The 20093-nt window shown below is 36.0% G+C and overlaps 2 protein-coding genes across 2 annotated transcripts; one reads left to right on the plus strand and one right to left on the minus strand.

The window, feature by feature from the left end:
• The first annotated feature begins 1900 nt into the window (after window positions 1-1900).
• Window positions 1901-5070, plus strand: LOC140963017 (uncharacterized). The gene is made up of 13 exons (XM_073422217.1): window positions 1901-2337; window positions 2480-2617; window positions 2764-2845; window positions 3020-3096; window positions 3216-3331; window positions 3411-3519; window positions 3596-3712; window positions 3828-3919; window positions 4010-4076; window positions 4179-4260; window positions 4350-4441; window positions 4569-4712; window positions 4814-5070. Exons 1-13 carry the CDS (start codon window positions 2071-2073, stop codon window positions 4958-4960), a joined length of 1530 nt encoding a protein of 509 aa, XP_073278318.1. The 5' UTR covers window positions 1901-2070; the 3' UTR covers window positions 4961-5070.
• A 9902-nt stretch (window positions 5071-14972) lies between these two features.
• LOC140962648 (uncharacterized) lies at window positions 14973-19634 on the minus strand. The gene is made up of 4 exons (XM_073421597.1): window positions 17540-19634; window positions 15721-16595; window positions 15353-15624; window positions 14973-15039 (listed from the first exon to the last, which is right to left on the minus strand). Exons 1-4 carry the CDS (start codon window positions 19632-19634, stop codon window positions 14973-14975), a joined length of 3309 nt encoding a protein of 1102 aa, XP_073277698.1.
• Window positions 19635-20093: the final 459 nt, after the last annotated feature.

Genomic DNA, 20093 nt, shown 5'->3' on the forward strand with positions numbered 1-20093 from the left:
TAAAATTTGTGTTTGAAATAAATTTACCTAAGGCTCTGATACCATTTTGTGAAAAGCGAGGATCAATTAAAATAAAATAGAGAATACGTGTAATTTTGGCATTTATTAAAATTTTTTTCTCTCTCCAGATATTTAAACACACATTCATTCCTTTTATGTATTGATTTCAAATTTACTCTTATTTGTTTAACTGATCCTGTCGAATAAACTATTGATTCTGACACAAAGATTCCTCCATGAAAAAAACAGGCAGAATCAACCATATAGGAAGGACTAAATGCATTCAGTCGTCCGATGTAGACCTTTTGGACATTGATTGATGTTCATATTTGAATACTTTACATCTTATTTCAACATAAGAAAGAAAAACCATTTACCCACTAAGACATGCACATATATGTCAATTAAAATAAATTTGTCTTCATTTAATTTTGACTGCAGAAATTAAGGATCGAAAATAACCTTACAAAACAGCAATCATTTTCACTGCAAGGAGAAAAAGAGTCAAAATTTGGTACTTAAGTCGATTTAAATATTAAAAATACATGAGAAAAATCATGCATAAGTAAGATGAAATTATATCTTTATTGTTACGAGTTCTTTTGGGTAAAATACGAAAACAAATTCATGAGAGTTTAAATTCAAAGTGAACAATATCATACAATTATGAAAATATAAACGTTGCATTGTGTAAGAGTTGTTGATCATCATTATCATGATTTTCTTAATCAAAATGAGTATAGCTAATTTAATGATGGAGAACACAGAAATTCAAAAAATAAAATATTGCAGTATTAGGAGAATCTACATGCACGATCTTCTGGACTTAGCCGGTTGTGCAAATTGAATAAAATGCGTACGTTTTTAATAAAAATATGCAATCGTTTTTATTCATCAAATCGAATAAAAAGTGTATGATTAATTGAATATTATTAATTTAGATTCAACATTGTTGACAACTATATATCTTCTTTAAAAAAAATCCTCGGATTCTAAGTTTCAAATAAACACTTCCAAAACACATTAAAAAAAAAAAATCAAGACAATTCTCCATAAATAATAATGGATTTTTGTAATTATAAGACACTTCCAAAACACTCTCACATAGACGTTCACATCACAATCCCTTTACACTTCACTCTTTATCGTTAACATCAATTAACTTTCCAAAAAATTCATATGACAAGGTTTCAAATGTCAATTTTATGAAATAGTTTTCCGACCTGATCGAACTCATGAAAAAATATTAATTTTTATATAAAAAAATGTTACTTTTGATTATGAAAATAAATTAGGTAGACCCGTCGAGACTGTATTACAAAAATCTACCCTTAACTTTCAGGAATCGATCAAGTGGTATACTCCAGCAAGCATAAAGGAACTTAAATAGTTCAATGTATTAATGAAAATTAATATTGGACAACGGCAAGGTCTTGTCTTAATTTAATAAAGAAAATGAAGGGTTTATTATTTTATTTTTCTTGATAATGAAAGAAAATTAATTAATTAAATTCCTTTGTGATCAAAGTTTACAGTCACAGCTCACCAGCAAATTGGACTTGCTATTTGTCCTATCTAAAGAATTTACCTTAAATTTGTCCGATCGGAAGTATTTCTTCTCTCTCTCCAATGCCTTGAAAGTTGAAACAAATGCAAAAATTCCGAGGGTGTCTGATTGAGATTATTTTTGCATTACTCATTTTTTTTTGATAGAATAGGTCTTTTGTCAGACGGTCTCACGAATTTTTATTTGTGAGACGAGTCAACCCTACCGATATTCACAATAAAAAGTAATACTCTTAACATAAAAAGTAATATTTTTCATGAACGACCCAAATAAGAGATCCGTCTCACAAAATACGACCCGTGAGACCTTCTCACACAAATTTTTGCGTTTTTGATAATGAGAAATATTTATTTTTCTATTATTATTTTGGAGGGAGGACCAATATTATCGTCCATGTGAGCTCCCAACAACGGCCGGCATCTAATCTTAATCTTGTTCTTTCCTTTTTCAATATAAATACATCCCATTGCAAGAACATAGACTGAGAATACAGAAAGTTCCCCATGGAGGAACCGAGGAAGTTGGAAGAAGGATTCGCTGCCAGAACGGATTTCAAAAATGAGAAGGATGATGATCATAAGCATGTATACGGGGAGAAGAATGATGCAAGAACTGGAGTTTATGATATCAGTAACGAAAATGAGCAGAGAAGCTTTGCAATTGCAACCTCTGACCTGAAAACCGAGGAACAGAAGGAAGAGCAGCCATTGATAAAACAGAAGACGAAAAGGATTGCAACTTTAGATGCATTTAGAGGTCTCACAATTGTGGTATGAGTAGCTTCCTAGTGCTACTACATTATCTCGCCCCTCGAACGTCTTCGGTTCTGACTCTTGAAATATATTAAGTAGTTCATCAAAATCTTATCTAAGTTTTTGAAACTTGAACAAGGAATTTATGGTGTTTTTGCAGCTGATGATACTGGTAGATGATGCCGGAGAGGCATATTCCCGTATCGACCATTCGCCTTGGAATGGATGCACATTAGCTGATTTTGTAATGCCCTTTTTCCTCTTCATTGTTGGTGTTGCCATAGCTCTTGCCCTTAAGGTACGATATGTATTTTACAATCCCTAGTGCAACGCAGGATTCAAGAATTTATAATTTTTTTTCCTGCTGTTGGGGGCGACTATCGTGCATATCCCCTTATTTAGACAGTATTGCTCTCAAATTGGATCAAACCTTAATTTTTGCAGAGAATTCCAGAGATCAGTTATGCAGTAAGAAAGATAACTTTGAGGACGTTAAAGCTTTTGTTCTGGGGACTTCTGCTACAAGGTATTGATTGAGTTTTATACTTGTCTTTCTTTGAGAATATTCCCTCTAGCGAGCACAAAACATGCCTCACATTCGGTAACAAACGTTTAATATATATGAGGTTGAATACAGTTCGGGACATAATTCAAGAAATCGAAAAAAGGGCATGTATAATTGTCATTTTGTGACCTGCAGGAGGATACTCTCATGCACCAAATGATCTTGTTTATGGTGTCGACATGAAACACATTCGATGGTGTGGCATTCTTCAGGTTCGAGCTTTCAGTCGTTTTTCATAAACTCGAGTATTAATTATACAAAACAGCTATGGAAATCTAAAGGAAATAAAAAAAACTCAAGCCTTATGTGTTGTGTGTACAAATGGGAACAGAGAATAGCTTTGGTCTACTTCATTGTGGCTTTAATAGAGACCTTCACCACCAAGGTCAGACCAACGAGCCAAAGCCTCGACCATTTCTCCATTTTCACTGCATACAAATGGCAATGGTAAGCTACGTTTAGAATGCATCATATCTTGTTCTGTACCACAAATGAAACAACAGATTGAGATTTCTTTCGCTTTTAGGATTGGAGGGTTCACTGCATTTGTTATCTACATGGTGACGTTATTCTCTCTGTATGTTCCTGACTGGAGTTTCTCAGCGCAAAACGGTGACAAAATCGAGAGATACACTGTAAAAAACCCACACCTTTTTGTTCACTACATATTTATATATCAGTAAGAATCATAGAACTTTCGACATTTTTTAGGTAAAATGCGGGATGAGAGGACATTTGGGACCGGCGTGCAATGCAGTTGGATATGTTGATAGACAAGTTTGGGGTGTTAATCATCTGTACTCTCAACCTGTTTGGGCACGTTTAAGGGTTAGTTTTTAAAACTAGAAAACAAATTTTGGTTCATTATTTTCCAAGAATGTCAATGATTATGTTGTATTTCATGAGTTCGGTTTTCATGGATATATAATGAGAAAATATGCAGGCTTGTACACTAAGTTCTCCTAGTTCTGGTCCGTTCCGCGAAGATGCTCCCACTTGGTGCCTCGCTCCATTCGAGCCTGAAGGCCTTTTAAGGTTGCGATCCATCATGATCATGATGCTGGTTCATCTTATTAAGTACTCGATTTTGAGATTTTTTTAAATTTGTTTTACGTTTTCTTGCAGCTCGATTTCAGCAATCATGTCCGGTACTATTGGCATTCACTATGGACACGTCTTGATTCATTTCAAGGTAAATTTCTTTGGTAATTCTACCATTAATGAATACTACACATCGAAAATGATTTGAAGATCAATCTCGTAGTATGTAAAAATAGATGGATTCACAATGCAGGGGCATGCTGAGAGACTGAAGCAATGGATTTCAATGGGGGTTGTTTTACTAGCATTAGCCTGTATTCTTCATTTCACAGATGGTAAAAATGTAGCATATTCCGAAATTCTCTGCCAACTCATTGATCAAATTCAAGAATTGACGAAAAGTTTTTCCCTTTTTTGCTTGCAGCTATTCCTATCAACAAACAGCTCTATAGTTTCAGCTACGTTTGTTTCACTGCTGGTGCAGCTGGAATTGTATTCTCTGCCTTCTACATACTGGTAAATTGACTTTTCTCCCAAAAATATCATTAGTCCTTTACTTCTTTCGTTTTTTTGATGATATGGGCATCGTAATCCGGTCATTTCGAATGGAATGAATCCAAACCCTTGTTGAAAATTTAAACAGATTGACGTTTGGGGATTTAGAACGCCGTTCTTGTTCTTGGAATGGATCGGTATGAACGCAATGCTGGTTTACGTGATGGCGGCTCAAGGAATTTTTGCAGCATTTATAAATGGATGGTATTTCAAGAATCCAGATAACAATTTGGTAAGTTTGTCTGTATAATATATGATTATACAACAGCAAATTTTGATATTTTATATTGTTACAAGCTATAAAATAGCAAATTTTATGTTGGCTTTTGTCAGGTGAATTGGATTCAGAAGCATGTTTTCATTGATGTGTGGAAAAGTGAGAGACTGGGGAGACTTTTGTATGTAATATTTGCTGAGATTACCTTTTGGGCTGTGGTGTCTGGGATACTGCATAAATTGGGCATATACTGGAAATTGTAAGACATATTAATTGTTTTTAGACCTCTTGAAAACTTATGTATATTGAAAATTCCTACCAATCTCGAAAATTTAGTTCGTTCATCCCAAAAAATCAATAAGAAACTGTTGGATCTCGGTTTTCTCGTGCCCAAAACGGAGCGGAAGTTTAAAATTTTTAGATCTTGACATTCAAGATATGTTTGAGCACTCGTATTGTTTTAATTAAACATTTATAGGGTGTTAGAATAATACATATAGTGAATTAAATCACTTGGCTCCAACTAATCCAGTATAGGCGGATATAGCTCTTGTTGTAAATCCCTACGAACGTTCTTCGATCTTCTAATCCGGTCCACGACTACAATATTTATTCCTCTTCTAATTTGCACTAGAAAATTAGAAGATGTTTTTGTGTAGAGATAGAACGCGAAGAAATCGACTCAATGCATTGCCGAAAACTTCTTGCAAAAGAAAAAGTTTTGAGAGAAGCACACTGAAACTTTTGAAGAAGCCGAGAATAATGAATTTCTTGCCTCTTGATTTTCGGATGCATCTTACGTCAAATAAGAATAATAATCGTCATTATTATTTCTAATTATTTCTTAACTTAATTAATCAAATTAATTAAATATTCCAAAAAATTGCATCCTATTTATGGTGAATCTCGATTAATGCATCTATATATATTTTGAAAATGTCATGTATTAATATTATATTGTTTTGTGTGCAAGTTTTAAAATTATGGTATCATGAATATCTCCATATTGCATAAATCAATATCATATTTAATAAAAAACTTAATGGACTATATTTTAATTTATTAAAATATAATTTAATTATTAAAGCTCATTTGAACTTTAATAACTTAGCATGATGGGCTTATACTCTTACAAGCCCATGATCCACGCTTCCATTACATTAATATCATCATAATCCCGATCGACGATCCAACATCATCGATGTGACAATTTCAACTTATTTGTTATTATGATGCACACTTTAATTTCGAGATCACCAGTGTCTAAATAAGGCAGGTGTACTCCTTAAGACTGTTTTAGCAGTCATGCTCTCAAAATTTCTATAAGCTATTACAAACTTTATTTATAAGTTTATCGATTGATCATATCAAACTTATTTCTTATAAATTCAACTCATTGAATTTATTATCTCAACGGGAACAAGTAAACTAGTGCTTGTGTGATCCTCAATGGTTCAGGGATACAGCTAGCCGTGAGTTCACAACTCCTTGTGATTCAGGACATAATCCTTTATTCGGGCTTACCCTTATTTGCCCCATTCTATGTATCAACAATTGATCATGAGAATGCCAGAAATCATATTTATGATTAAACCCATCGAATCATGGTAAGAGCGTCTAGTAGCATCGTCCCATGATTCCCTAGATATCACTGATACTGCCTGCAAGAACCAGTCGATTATGATTAGTGTACAGTACAGTCCTTTCATCTCATATATCACGATCGAATCTGCAACCATTTGTTCATCGAGGGTTGCATGATAATTCGATAACTATGTGATAAATATAAATAGTGCCATCGCATGTACTGTTCGAGAATTCCTTCTCTAATGTACATCTCATACTCTGGCTAAAGATTCCACGCACTATAATTTCATCAGATCATATAGGATATCCACACCCGCATGTGAGCTGTGAATCCCCGACTACAATGCACTGACTCCTATATGTATCCCAACTGTACCCAACCTCGCCGCCTGATGACTCTCCTGGAGTCGGTAAACGAGTCAAAGTACAGCCATAGCATATAGAGCCTCAGTGTTGTCCCGGGTCGTAAGGACTAATTGTGTACAATCATAACCACAGACTTATCCTCTCGATGAATGATAACCACTTGGAAAGTTCGAGGGAGGGTTGTTCGGTATAATCGTCATATGGCTATCAATCTGCATGTTTGGACATCTCTATGCCCTTACCAAGAAACGCAGTACACAACATCACAGATGCTAGTCTCGAGCTCAAGCGACCTTTATCTTTGTTTTAGGCAGCTGAATCGACTAGAAACGAATTTAGAATATACAATGTTTACAAATGAGTTTCAACATCGAATTACGATTAATCATTTGTATTAAAGCATAATCAAGGACTTTATCTATGCTGATCGCATGGGTATACAGATAAAGTGAAACGAAATCATTAAAAGTTAAATTATATTAAAATAAAGATTGTTTATTACAACTGAGTCAATAAAATACATAGCCAACAATTGGCTTGCAGGACATCTACTCTAACAAAAACTACCTAACTTGGGTGTTTCGAGCTCGATTTTTAAAATCATCTTGGTTAATAGGGAGTCTTCGGTATGTTTAGGTTTTTATAGGGGTAAAAACGTAGTTATAGAAATTTCACTTTTCTTTTAAGTAGTTTGATTTGATTTGTGAGGTGTAATAGCAGGAATTTGAGGTTCATTGTTAGCATTACGTTTGTTGTTGTATCCTTTGTTGTATATGTACCAAAGTTGTGTGGGAATCCTATTTTTGTCTACTACTTGTAAAAGTTTTATACCATACGAGTGCAACATTAAGATGCTTCTGTGTTGATAATGATAAAATTTGTACAGTTACATACAAAGTAGTCCTACGAAATAGTTTTACGTATATATATATATATGTGAGACGACTCGAATTTGTTCATACTTAAAATGAAAAGTAATGCATTTAACATAAAAAAATAATATTTTTTCATAGATTGGATCGGGTCGAAAATTCGTTTCATAAAATTGATTCATGAGATGGTTTCATAAAAGTTTTTGAGCTACATAAATAATTTAGGTCGTCTTTAATATCGAATAATTTGAATATAAAAAAAAATTGAAAGATGATTTTGATCGGTACTCTGAATAAAAACATATTCAAGTTGCCCTGAAAATGTGTCATAGTTGGTGGAGTAGGTGAGCGGATCATTAATGGTCATTAATTCGATTCTCTTACCAACACTTTCTCGGGTGAGCCTGTCATATATGATTTGTTCAGTATGATTTACCTAATTAACGTGGTTCGCAAACTATTGAGTTAGTTCAAAGATTTACTTATTGCACAACAAAGAATAATAATGGTAAGTTCCATGTTATTATTTTTGTTGTAACAAATAATTGGACATGAGTTTCTATTCTTATTATTAAAAATAAAATATTATTTAGATACTAGTTACACATTATCATATAAGGTCGATGTTTCATTCCAAAATAATGTCCTATCACTTGGACAAATTTCAAGCCCACCTGACCAGGTCCATCAAGAAGGTTTTGAAAAATCCATTAACATGTGTTGTGTAATTTCTTATCGCAAGTGAAAGGTGTCAGGTTTTAGTATTTGAATAAGTACGGATATCGTCTCACAAAGAATTAAAAATTCAATATTATACTAAGTATTTTAATTAATATAATCTCAACTTTATTTTGAAAATCAAATATTAGATTGGTAACTTAAACCAAAGATTGCAAAAATTAATCAATGATTGACAAGATTTATCAGGAGAAAAATCATTGAGAGAAAATTCTAGAGGTTTGATTTCGCGTGACTATCTACTATATTTAATTTTTGTCAATATCTATATCACAAATTCTTTTAGTTTATTAGCCAAGAATTATCAATATTTTCAACTTCCCTTTCCCAAGCGACTAGTAGAAATTTATGATCTAATATCTATTTCAATATTTCTATTAAAAATAAAATACCAAATAACATAAACAACAAAATAATTCATGTAATGATTTCAATGGAGTTATATGCTTTCCGAATTCTATTAAAACCAATTATTTATTGTCCTACGGTCATATTCAAAATCTTCTCTAACGAGTGCTTAATTTCAAACGAATATAATGATTCAATTAATAATCAGTTAATTGAACGTAATCAATTCAGAAAAACATAAATAAACTGAACGAAAAACTCAAATATAATAATCAAAAGATAAAAAAACATAGTTTTAAGTCAAGCCAGAGGCCGCTTCGTCCATCTTCATCTCCAGATGCCGTTTCTCAGTATTTTTCCCTATGTTATTCTCCCTCTGAAAAGATGCAAAATTCCTCACTGTCTCTTCATTCCATTCTTGATCAATTCCACCTCTTTTTGTACCTAAAATGTCATATCACCTAGTTTTCCGCATGACACAACAATAAATACGAAACACATGATTATGATAAAAAAAATTAGTGTACATCTAACTTAAAAATACTAAAAATCTAAGTGTAAAATTACAATTATCAAATCTTTCTAAACTTAAAACTTTTGCTACTACGAGCAAAACAAAAGAAAGAAAATAACAAAAAAATAACATAGAAACAATGGAGAGAATATGAATAAACAAACTCAATTAATGAAATAGTTTAATAAATATTGGCCTGAAAGATAAAATATTCAAGTTTATCAAATCAAGTGTATGTCACAATAAACTAAAACGATCGCGTGTGTGTGATTTTTCAAGAAAAGTGTCCCAAAGTGTATTTCGATGTTATGAGATGTGTATGTGTAAAAGATCAGAATCCATAGTTATTTATAGTGGCTCTCGAATGTCCATAGGCGTAACTGTCTCAAACATTCTCCACTAGTATATCGGATAAATGTGACTTGATCGGTAGGTCTTTTAAACTTGTAACGTTATGCTTTGGCTATTAACTACAAATACAAGATAGAAATGCAAGACAAGAGAGTACGTCGAAGATCTTGTTTTTGNGAATTGTATTGTCCCTTGCCTTCATCCCTTGGTTGAAACTGTTGCTTCGCAGGGAGCTTTTGTGACCTTTCAGGTGCAGGAAGACTTGGAAATTTTGAGGATTGTCCAGCTTTCTTATATCTGATTCTTTTCAAATAATCCCCAAATTTCTTTGTGATATAAGCGATGGAATCCTCACAAAGGTCGGATTCGTTAACTTCTTTGGATATTTGAAGAAGGTCATCATAGGAGTCATTAGAGACTTGAAATGCTATAGTCTTTCCCTTGTCTTTCTTCTGCATGTACATGTTTATTTCAAAGGTGCGGAGTGAACTCATCAATTCTTCCAGTGCCATTGAAGTTGTGTCTTTAGCTTCATCAATTGCACATATTTTTATGTTAAACCTCTCGGGCAGGGATCGGAGAACTTTGCTGACCAACCTTTCATTCGATATGGGATCACCTAGACTGAAAGCTTCATTCGCAATCTCTCTGAGACGTCGATCATAATCTGTTATAGTTTCGGTTTCTTCCATTCTCAGGTTCTCGAACCTTGAGGTGAGCATTCTCAACTTTGTCCTCCTCACACTTTCCGAGCCTTCACAATGCTTTTGAAGAGTTTCCCATGCATCCTTCGCAGAAGTGCAGTTCGTAATCAAGGTGAACATGTTCATGTCCACAGAAAAGAAGATCGCATTCAGTGCTTTTGAGTTGTGATTCGAACTTTGTACTTCATCAGCAGTCCAGTCACTTTCTGGTTTTATCAGGCTGTCTCCGTCTTCGTCTTGCTTCTTGGGTGGAGTCCATCCATTGATGACACGTTGTCATGCTCTTTCATCTATGGATTTTATGTAGTACCTTATTTTTACCTTCCATAAGCCGTAGTTAGTTCCATCGAGGACCGAAGGTCGAAGTACTGCATTGGCAAGTGATGTGTCCATTTGAATATGTCTGTCAAACAAAGCAAAAACCAGAATCAGCACTTAGTATATCAAGAGTAGGCTCTGATACCAGTTGTTAGGAATTATGTTGTTTGACAGTTATGAATAAATACGTAAGCAGCAATTAAAATAGAAACTCTGTGTTTTATCAGAATTAGGTGTTGTGCCAGATGTTACAACATCTCGGACAACATGCAGCGGAATATTAATTTTTATAGCACAAATCGACTTTAAATAAATAAATGGACAAGATTAAATATGCACAAGTATAAATACTTGTGCGGTGCCTTATGACAAAAATTAATTACTAGAAACCGAATCGTTTACACAAAAATCTATCACTAGTGATTAAGACTAAAATCAATTTCCTCAACACTTTGAGAAAATAAAGCTTTCAAAAAAACAAATAACCAGAATAAAAACTAAAACAAGAAGGCAAAAACGTGATGCCAAAAGGGAATCCACGAAAACGATCTTCAGCCAACTTCTTCACGGATGTTGTCTGCAGATGTTCCCAACATTCAAGGCAACACGCGATCACCACTCTTCGAAACCAACACGATCCTTGACAAATTATTTCTTTTATATTCTCGGCATGCACAAGTGTGTGTATGACTGTTCTCAATGAAGAAGCCGAGAGAAGAAAGAGCCCACCAATGATGTCCTTGATCTCTTATTTATAGATGTAGACTTTTATCTCCACAAGGAAACCTATAACATAAGGAAAGTAAGAGTTTTATTAAAAATAAACTCTATTTAACCATTGATATCATATCTCATTAAATCATTCTAATAAATAACACATCTTGACTACTTTTGAATGATTATCTCCTTATCTAAGAAAGGCAAAATCACATAAAATAATCTACTCAATCAAATCAACAAGGAAAAATATTTTTAGAGAAATAATTAAAAATCTCGGAAATTATAACAATTAGAGTCGAGAATATTGTTTCCCTTCAATCTCCTCCTTTTTGCCTTTCTTGGACAAAATTGAGATCAAACCCTTTTATCCTTGATTTAGCTCAACTACACTCTCCCTGAGTTAGTGAACTTTTCTCCCCCTGAATAAAATATTGTTAGTAAGAGTGTTGTTAGTAATGTTGGCAACATTCGAGACAACACCTGCAACAGTTGCATTAACAGTTTATAAGACGACTACAAGATAGCAACCTAGACCGAGATGTTAGCAAAATAAGAACACAAACAGAACCAAAAAAAAAACTCTAAACATTAAAGAATCTATGCATCATCATCTTCATCACTACTGTCCTCTTCCTCTTCCTTTTCATCATCCTTGGTCCCTGACGGACCAGCACCCGTTTGAGCAGACACCTACGTCCAAGAGAAGCCCGAGGTCAGCAGCCAAATCCTCATAATACGCCAAGTCTGCCTTAAGCTGGGATATCTTTTTGAGAGCATGGTCGAGATGAGCTTGAACTCCAGCTACAGTAATCTTCACAAAACCAGCAGTTGGTGTATGAGAGGTGGAGCCTTGAGAAGGTCCAGAAGCAGGAGGTGCTCTGGTAGGGTCTATCCAGGGAAGGTCAATCTTGCGGTTTCCTTTGAAGAAGGCAGGTGCGATTTTGATTGTTTCACTGGATTCAGACAGTCCCTCACTCACATCTCTAACAAATTCCTGAGATACAAGTATCCCATAGATCAAACTGGGAAACGGGAGCTTGGATGACTTCAATCCTCCATTTTCATACTGTATGACAGTATAAAAGATGAGACGTCCAAGATTCAAAGTGCAATTTCCAATGGCAAACAGAGTCAGTGCCTGGGACTTAGTGACCACCGTAGTGTTGGTGGTTGGTGTCCAGTTTCGAATGGAAATCTTGTGCAGCACCGAGTATAGGGACGTGAGATTTGAAGCGGAGACCTTATGTAGATGAGCAGGAAATTTTCTAAGCACGCCACCAGTTAGGACAGAGATTACCTCATCAAGATCCGGTTGAGGACCTATAGCAATTTCGGGTGAGCTGAAATAAGTATTGATGACATGAGGGTCGAAATTATACAACTTGTTGCGTACAAACACTTGACCAAATTTCACCGAGCTCGCATTACCAACACCCGACGAGAGGTTGCCATAAAATTTAAGCACAACTTTGGGGCAATAGGACTGTATAGAGGAGATGGTTGAGAACAATCCACGAGACTTGAGAAAATCTATCAGATTGTTTCGAGAGAATGCTTCCATATCAGCATTGAGTTCTTCAATAAATCTCCGGTTGGTGTAAAGATCTCAGTTGGAGAATGATGTCTCAGTATAGAACTTGGTATTGAAGCTGCTGTCTAGATCATACTCACTGAGGTCAGTGTTATCTGAGGTGTCCTCACCATCCAACACAACATTTGTAGCAGCAGCCGCATCTTCATCTCTTGTATCATCAGAGGCAATGTCCTCATCAGGGGCTCCCGCTGAGTGATTAGAGTGTGTACCTGAGTCTTCACTGTCAGATAGGGTGGTGGTAGCTTCAGTCTTCTTATCAGACACATGCTGGATTGGAGAGACATGTGCAGGAGAGACAGGGGCAGTCTTTTTGGATTTTTTCAAATCAGCTAACACCTGGGCCAAAGATACTTCATCATCATCAGACGAGGAGTGTTCCTTAGGTGCATCCTGTCTGGCATGAACAGGGGGTGCGAGTCTTTCGTGGATGACGAGGAAGACTTGGCATCAACCCGTGGTGCGGGCTTTTTGCGGGCAACTAACTCGTAGTCTCCGTCATTGGAATCATCTCCCGACGTCTCTGCCGGATCAATGAGTGAAGGGCGAGTGGAGGGTTGTCCCTTATAACGAAATCTCTTTCCTGGTGTGAGATCAGGGTTATATCCGACCTGCCTTTTTGAGCGTCTTTTTGGAGGAGAGGGTGGATCGAAAACCTTGATGATAGGTGGGTTATCAATGTCCAGTGCATTTTCAGGCTCACCAGGTGCAATAATCTCCAGGGGTTCTGGCGTAAGAGAAGCAGGGATGATCTGTAAGTTGGAACCCGTGGGTGTTTCATCGGATGTTGCCGGAGATGGGGCAACATCCTTTGTGTGACCCATTTCACTGCGGATATCTTGAGGATCAAAACCCTTTCCTGCCATTGTTTAGATTGTGAGAAACAAAAATTTGCCCAAAACGAAGAGTAGAAGAGAAATTTGCGAGCAAGAAGATTCGAGAAACAATTAGGTAAGTAATGATAATTTAGGCTATGTAAATCAAGAGGATAAACATGAAACTACAGTGCAACGGTAACATGCTATATCAGTAATTGACTCAGTCCAACGGTAAAAAAAACGGCATACAAAATTTAACTGTTGCTATCTTCAAAAATTATCTCGACAATTATGTGCAATTACTTTTCAAAATAAGTTCAGAAATAAAACCCACATCGAATTTTAGCTCCACTTAACATTAAAGAGCACATGATTTCGATTTCCTGCAAAAATTGGTTTTGGATAGAATTTTTCTTTGTTTTCATACGAATATCCTTATGACATGACAAAATTCACCATGTTATGTTTATGCATGACTTATGGATGTCTAATAACATAATGCAACATAAATAGAAACATGAGAGCAAATATGAGATATGTGTACAGATGAGGTGTTGTCCCAAATGTTGGCAACAGCTTTGACAACACCTACAATCCCAGAGACAATTTTCAGTTTTTCTTCACATTAACTTGTAAACTTTCTGAACATAGAAGTGGCAGCTCTCACACTAGAAGAACAGTCTTCAATGGACTCTTCAAGGTAACTTTTTCCATTTTCTTCTATTTCTGTGTTAACATTTAGAAGGGGTAGCTCCCGCACTAAAAGTCCAGCCTTCATTGGGCTACTTTAGGCAGCTTTTTCCATCTTTCCTTCTAATCGCAGATCCAAAGTTTTAATCACAATTTTTCAAATTCTTCTTGGATTACTTGTCACATGGGTTAAGGTCAAGTGACTATTATTCAATTCTTTTGTGACCAAATTCGCATGTAAATGTGTGAAGTTTTAAGAGGCAACTAGGAATTGTAAGTGCATCAGAAAGTTATGCTACACAGTTTCAACACAACATATCACAATATGTAATGCATTATGTCTAAGTCCTAAAGATGCAAATGCATGGTAGGTGTTGTTCGAGATGTTGTAACATCTGAGACAACATCCAAGAACGATTAGACAGAACACATGCTGAGAGATTTCCTAAGGTTGGAGAACCTCTCAAAATCTAATGCTTTGGTGAATATGTCGGCCAGTTGGTTATTTGTATCAACAAACTCCATTCGAATCAATCCTTTTTCTACAAGATCTCGAATAAAATGATGTCTTATGTCAATGTGCTTTGTTCGAGAGTGTTGTACTGGATTTTTTGAAATGTTAATCGCACTAGAGTTGTCACAGTACATAACCAAAGGTTCACTCTTTAATCCATAATCTTCTATCATTTGATTCATCCACAAAAGTTGAGTGCAACCACTTCCAGCTGCCACATATTCAAATTCAGCGGTTGAAAGTGACACACAGTTCTGTTTTCTACTATGCCATGAGATCAAATTATTCCCAAAGTAGAAACAACCACCAGAAGTTCTCTTTATATCGTCTAAATACCCAGCCCAATCAGCATCTGAAAACCCAACTAGATTTGAGTTGGTTTCGTGTGTATACCATAATCCTAAGTCAATGGTTCCGGCTATGTATCGTAAGATACGTTTTACGGCGAAATCTTAGGATTAGATTGGTATCTAGCACATAAACAAACACTAAAAATTAAGTCAGGACGGCTAGCCGTCAAGTACAAGAGACTTCCTATGATGCTGCGATATAGGGTGTTGTCAGCATTTTCGGCAGCATCGTCTTTGGATAATTTTTCATTTGAGCCCATAGGTGTCTTCATGTGCTGGGTGTTCTCATTAGCAAATTTCTTTATCAGATTTTTGGCGTACTTACTTTGGAACAAAAAGATGCCATCATGCATTTGTTTGATTTGTAAGCCAAGAAAGAAATGTAATTCACCAACCATACTCATTTCAAATGTAGTAGACATGCATTCAACAAAATCATTAGCATGCTTTTGAGATCAAGAACCGAAAATGATATCATCCACATAGATTTGGCAAATAAGGATCTCACCTTTGGATTTTTGAATAAACAAAGTCTTATCTACCTCACCTCTTTTGAATCCAATTTCGAGTAAGTATTCAGTCAGTCTGCCATACCAAGCACGAGGTGCTTGCTTCAAGCCATAGAGAGCCTTTTTTAACTTGTACACGTGATCAATATTATGTGGATCTTCGAATCCTTTAGGCTGTCTAACATATATTTCTTCACACAAGATACCATTCAAAAATGCACTTTTAACATCCATTTGAAACAATTTGATTTTCATAAAGCATGCAATGGCTAGCAGAAGTCGGATTGACTCAATGCGGGCAACAGGTTCAAAGGTCTCATCAAAATCAACCCCTTCAACATGTGTGTACCCTTGAGAAACCAACCTTGCTTTGTTTCGAATGATGTTCCCTGACTCATCAGTTTTATTTTTAAAAATCCATTTTGTTCCAATTATATTGCCATGATCAGGGCATGGAACCAAAGTCCAAACATCATTTCGAATAAACTCTTCAAGCTCATCATGCATAGCATTGATCCAGAACTCATCTTTTAGTGCTTCATCTACATTTTTGGGTTCAAGTTGAGATACAAAGCATGAAAATCTGACCTGTGAGTACATGGTACTCATGCACACTAGTCCAACCATTTTTCGATAGTCAATTTTGTCTTTCTTTCGGGTTTGAACTTCTTCACGCATCCCTCCAATGATTTGAGATGATGGATGGTTCTTTTGGATTTTGATTGGAATACTTGGTCCATCATCTACTGTCTCATCATCGCTGTTAGCATTTTCTTGTAATTCGGTGACTTCAGTGTCACATGTTGTACCAGATATTGCAGCATCTGGGGCAACATCTGTATTTTTCAGTGGTATTTGATTTTCCAGAAGGTCTTCAACATCATCTTCAACAGTTTTATTCTTGAGATCTGCACAATCATCAAAAACAACATTAATAGATTCCACAATAGTCCTAGTTCGTAAATTAAACATGCGATAAGCTCGACTATTAGTGGCATATCCCAAAAACAAACACTTATCACTCTTTAAATCGAACTTAGCAAGTTGATCCCTGTCATTCAAAGTGTAACACACACAACCAAAAATATGAAAATATTTAAGGTTAGGCTTTCTTACCATGATTATTTCATAAGAAGTCATGGTTAATCCACTTCTTAAATAGACCCTATTTGAAATATGACATGCTGTATTAAGGGCTTCTGCCCAAAAACGCTTTGAGATATTCTTTGAAGCTAGCATCACCCTTGCCATTTCTTGCAACGTTCTGTTCTTATGTTCGGCAATGTCATTTTGTTGTGGCGTTTTTGGTGATGAAAATTTGTGTGAAATACCTTTCCTGCTACAGAAGGATGAAAATGAAGTGTTTTCAAATTCTTTACTGTGATCAATTCTGATCTTTCTTACCTTCAAATTGTGGAAGTTGGTGATTCTTTTGATCAGATTTTTGAATGTATCGAAAGTATCTGATTTCTCTCTAATAAATCTAACCCGTGAAAAACGTGAGAAATCATCAACACACACAAAGGAATATTTCTTACCTCAGAGGCTTTCAACTTCCATAGGGCCCATAAGGTCCATGTGTAGTAACTCCAGACAGCGTGTTGTCCCAGATGTTGGCAACATTGGATGCGACACGCGAATCTGTTTACTTTTTTGGCAATCTCCGCACACATATGGTATACCAGAAGAGAGATTAGGCATACCTCTAACAGCATCATACTTACTCAAGTTCTTTAAGGTTTTAAAGTTACATGGCCGAGTTTTTGATGCCAAAGATCGAGTTCAGTAATTTGTGCATGTTTGCATGAAAGTTCTTCACCTATTTGATAACAATTATCTGAAGACCTTGTACCTGTCATAATGCATATATTAGCTTCATCAAAAACTTCACAGGTATGTTTATCAAACTTCACATGCAAATTATCATCACACAATTGGCTTATGCTTATCAAATTTGAATTTAATCCTTCAACATGAAGCACATTGTGGAGCTTTGGTAGTCCTTCAACATTCAAGGTTCCCTTTCCAACAATCTTTCCTTTAGCTCCTCCTCCATAGGTTACTCTACCACATTTTTGATCAACATAATCGATGAGATATTCTCGTGATCCCGTCATGTTGCGTGAGCTTCCACTATCAAAGTACCAATGACCTGCAGTGTTAGTTTTCAATGAAGTATAGACAACATTACAGTGAGTTTTTACCTTTTGTACCCAAATTTGTGTTACTGTAGGTCGGTGGTAGGAGGTGTTGCGGGAAATGTTGGATAACATTCGGGGCAACATCTGACTTGACTTTCGATACATGCAGTCATCCAAGAGCTTAAAACAATAGGGCCTGATATGACCAGGCTTAAAGCAGTAATGACATACATACCTGCGTTTTCTCTTTTTTGGAATAGGTGCAGCAGGTTGTCTTTTGAAGCCTAAGCTTTTCTTGTCATCTCTTCCCATCAAAAGTATGGATTCAAGTTTTGATGTGCTCTTATTGAACTTGGACAAGGTTTCAGTTGCCTTTTGAAGCTCATCCTTAGTCTTGCATAGTTCCAAATCCTTTTTGCTCAGAATTACTTCAAGTTTGGCAACCACAGCTTTTAGATCAGTGTTTTCCTTCATAAGAGTAGAATTCAGCTTGTTTCTTTTGGTCCAATCTTCAAACAGCTCTTCATATAGCTTTTGTACACTCTCAAGAGTGATTTCTTCATCATCAGCTTCCAAATCATCATCCGCACTTGAGTTTCCAGAAGTTTTGAATTTTAAACAGATTGATTTTTCGCAGATGTTGCGGCCAGGTGTGGCAACACCTAGGGCAACACCTAAAGGATTCACCTGCAGCCAGCGTCTTTCTGTCAATAATGCAGTCAGGGAGGTATGATTTTCTTCCTCGGTAGGTTTTTCCTCTGCATCAGATTCTTTATCGCTTAGGGAAACATTGTAGCATTTATTTTTTCTCAATCTGTTGGCACATTTATTGGCATAGTGACCGAAGCCTTTACATCCCCTACACTGCACTGAATCATACCTGTTGGAATTGTATTGTCCCTTGCCTTCATCCCTTGGTTGAAACTGTTGCTTCGCAGGGAGCTTTTGTGACCTTTCAGGTGCAGGAAGACTTGGAAATTTTGAGGATTGTCCAGCTTTCTTATATCTGATTCTTTTCAAATAATCCCCGAATTTCTTTGTGATATAAGCGATGGAATCCTCACAAAGGTCGGATTCGTTAACTTCTTTGGATATTTGAAGAAGGTCATCATAGGAGTCATTAGAGACTTGAAATGCTATAGTCTTTCCCTTGTCTTTCTTCTGCATGTACATGTTTATTTCAAAGGTGCGGAGTGAACTCATCAATTCTTCCAGTGCCATTGAAGTTGTGTCTTTAGCTTCATCAATTGCACATATTTTTATGTTAAACCTCTCGGGCAGGGATCGGAGAACTTTGCTGACCAACCTTTCATTCAATATGGGATCACCTAGACTGAAAGCTTCATTCGCAATCTCCCTGAGACGTCGATCATAATCTGTTATAGTTTCGGTTTCTTCCATTCTCAGGTTCTCGAACCTTGAGGTGAGCATTCTCAACTTTGTCCTCCTCACACTTTCCGAGCCTTCACAATGCTTTTGAAGAGTTTCCCATGCATCCTTGGCAGAAGTGCAGTTCGTAATCAAGGTGAACATGTTCATGTCCACAGAAAAGAAGATCGCATTCAGTGCTTTTGAGTTGTGATTCGAACTTTGTACTTCATCAGCAGTCCAGTCATTTTCTAGTTTTATCAGGCTGTCTCCGTCTTCGTCTTGCTTCTTGGGTGGAGTCCATCCATTGATGACACGTTGCCATGCTCTTTCATCTATGGATTTTATGTAGTACCTTATTTTTACATTCCATAAGCCGTAGTTAGTTCCATCGAGGACCGAAGGTCGAAGTACTGCATTGGCAAGTGATGTGTCCATTTGAATATGTCTGTCAAACAAAACAAAAACCAGAATCAGCACTTAGTATATCAAGAGTAGGCTCTGATACCAGTTGTTAGGAATTATGTTGTTTGACAGTTATGAATAAATACGTAAACAGCAATTAAAATAGCAACTCTGTGTTTTATCAGAATTAGGTGTTGTGCCAGATGTTACAACATCTCGGACAACATGCAGCGGAATATTAATTTTTATAGCACAAATCGACTTTAAATAAATAAATGGACAAGATTAAATATGCACAAGTATAAATACTTGTGCGGTGCCTTATGGCAAAAATTAATCACTAGAAAACCAAATCGTTTACACAAAAACTATCACTAGTGATTAAGACTAAAATCAATTTCCTCAACACTTTGAGAAAATAAAGCTTTCTAAAAAAAACAAATAACCAGAATAAAAAGTAAAACAAGAAAGCGAAAACGTGATGCCAAAAGA

The sequence above is a fragment of the Primulina huaijiensis genome, chromosome 17 (assembly GCF_012295235.1).
Source record: "Primulina huaijiensis isolate GDHJ02 chromosome 17, ASM1229523v2, whole genome shotgun sequence".
Lineage (NCBI taxonomy): Eukaryota > Viridiplantae > Streptophyta > Magnoliopsida > Lamiales > Gesneriaceae > Primulina > Primulina huaijiensis.

Bases quoted from the DNA above. Each gene is read 5' to 3' on its own strand.
- LOC140963017 (XM_073422217.1), top strand. From the start codon at position 2,071: ATGGAGGAACCGAGGAAGTTGGAAGAAGGATTCGCTGCCAGAACGGAT. The intron at 2,618-2,763 runs GTACGATATGTA...TAATTTTTGCAG, and splicing joins CCATAGCTCTTGCCCTTAAG to AGAATTCCAGAGATCAGTTA. The intron at 3,332-3,410 runs GTAAGCTACGTT...TTTCGCTTTTAG, and splicing joins ACTGCATACAAATGGCAATG to GATTGGAGGGTTCACTGCAT.
- LOC140962648 (XM_073421597.1), bottom strand. From the start codon at position 19,634: ATGGACACATCACTTGCCAATGCAGTACTTCGACCTTCGGTCCTCGAT. The intron at 16,596-17,539 runs GTACAAGGTCTT...ATGATTGTGCAG, and splicing joins TAATATATGCATTATGACAG to ATCTCAAGAATAAAACTGTT. The intron at 15,625-15,720 runs GTAGATAAGACT...TGATCTCAAAAG, and splicing joins TTGGATTCAAAAGAGGTGAG to CATGCTAATGATTTTGTTGA.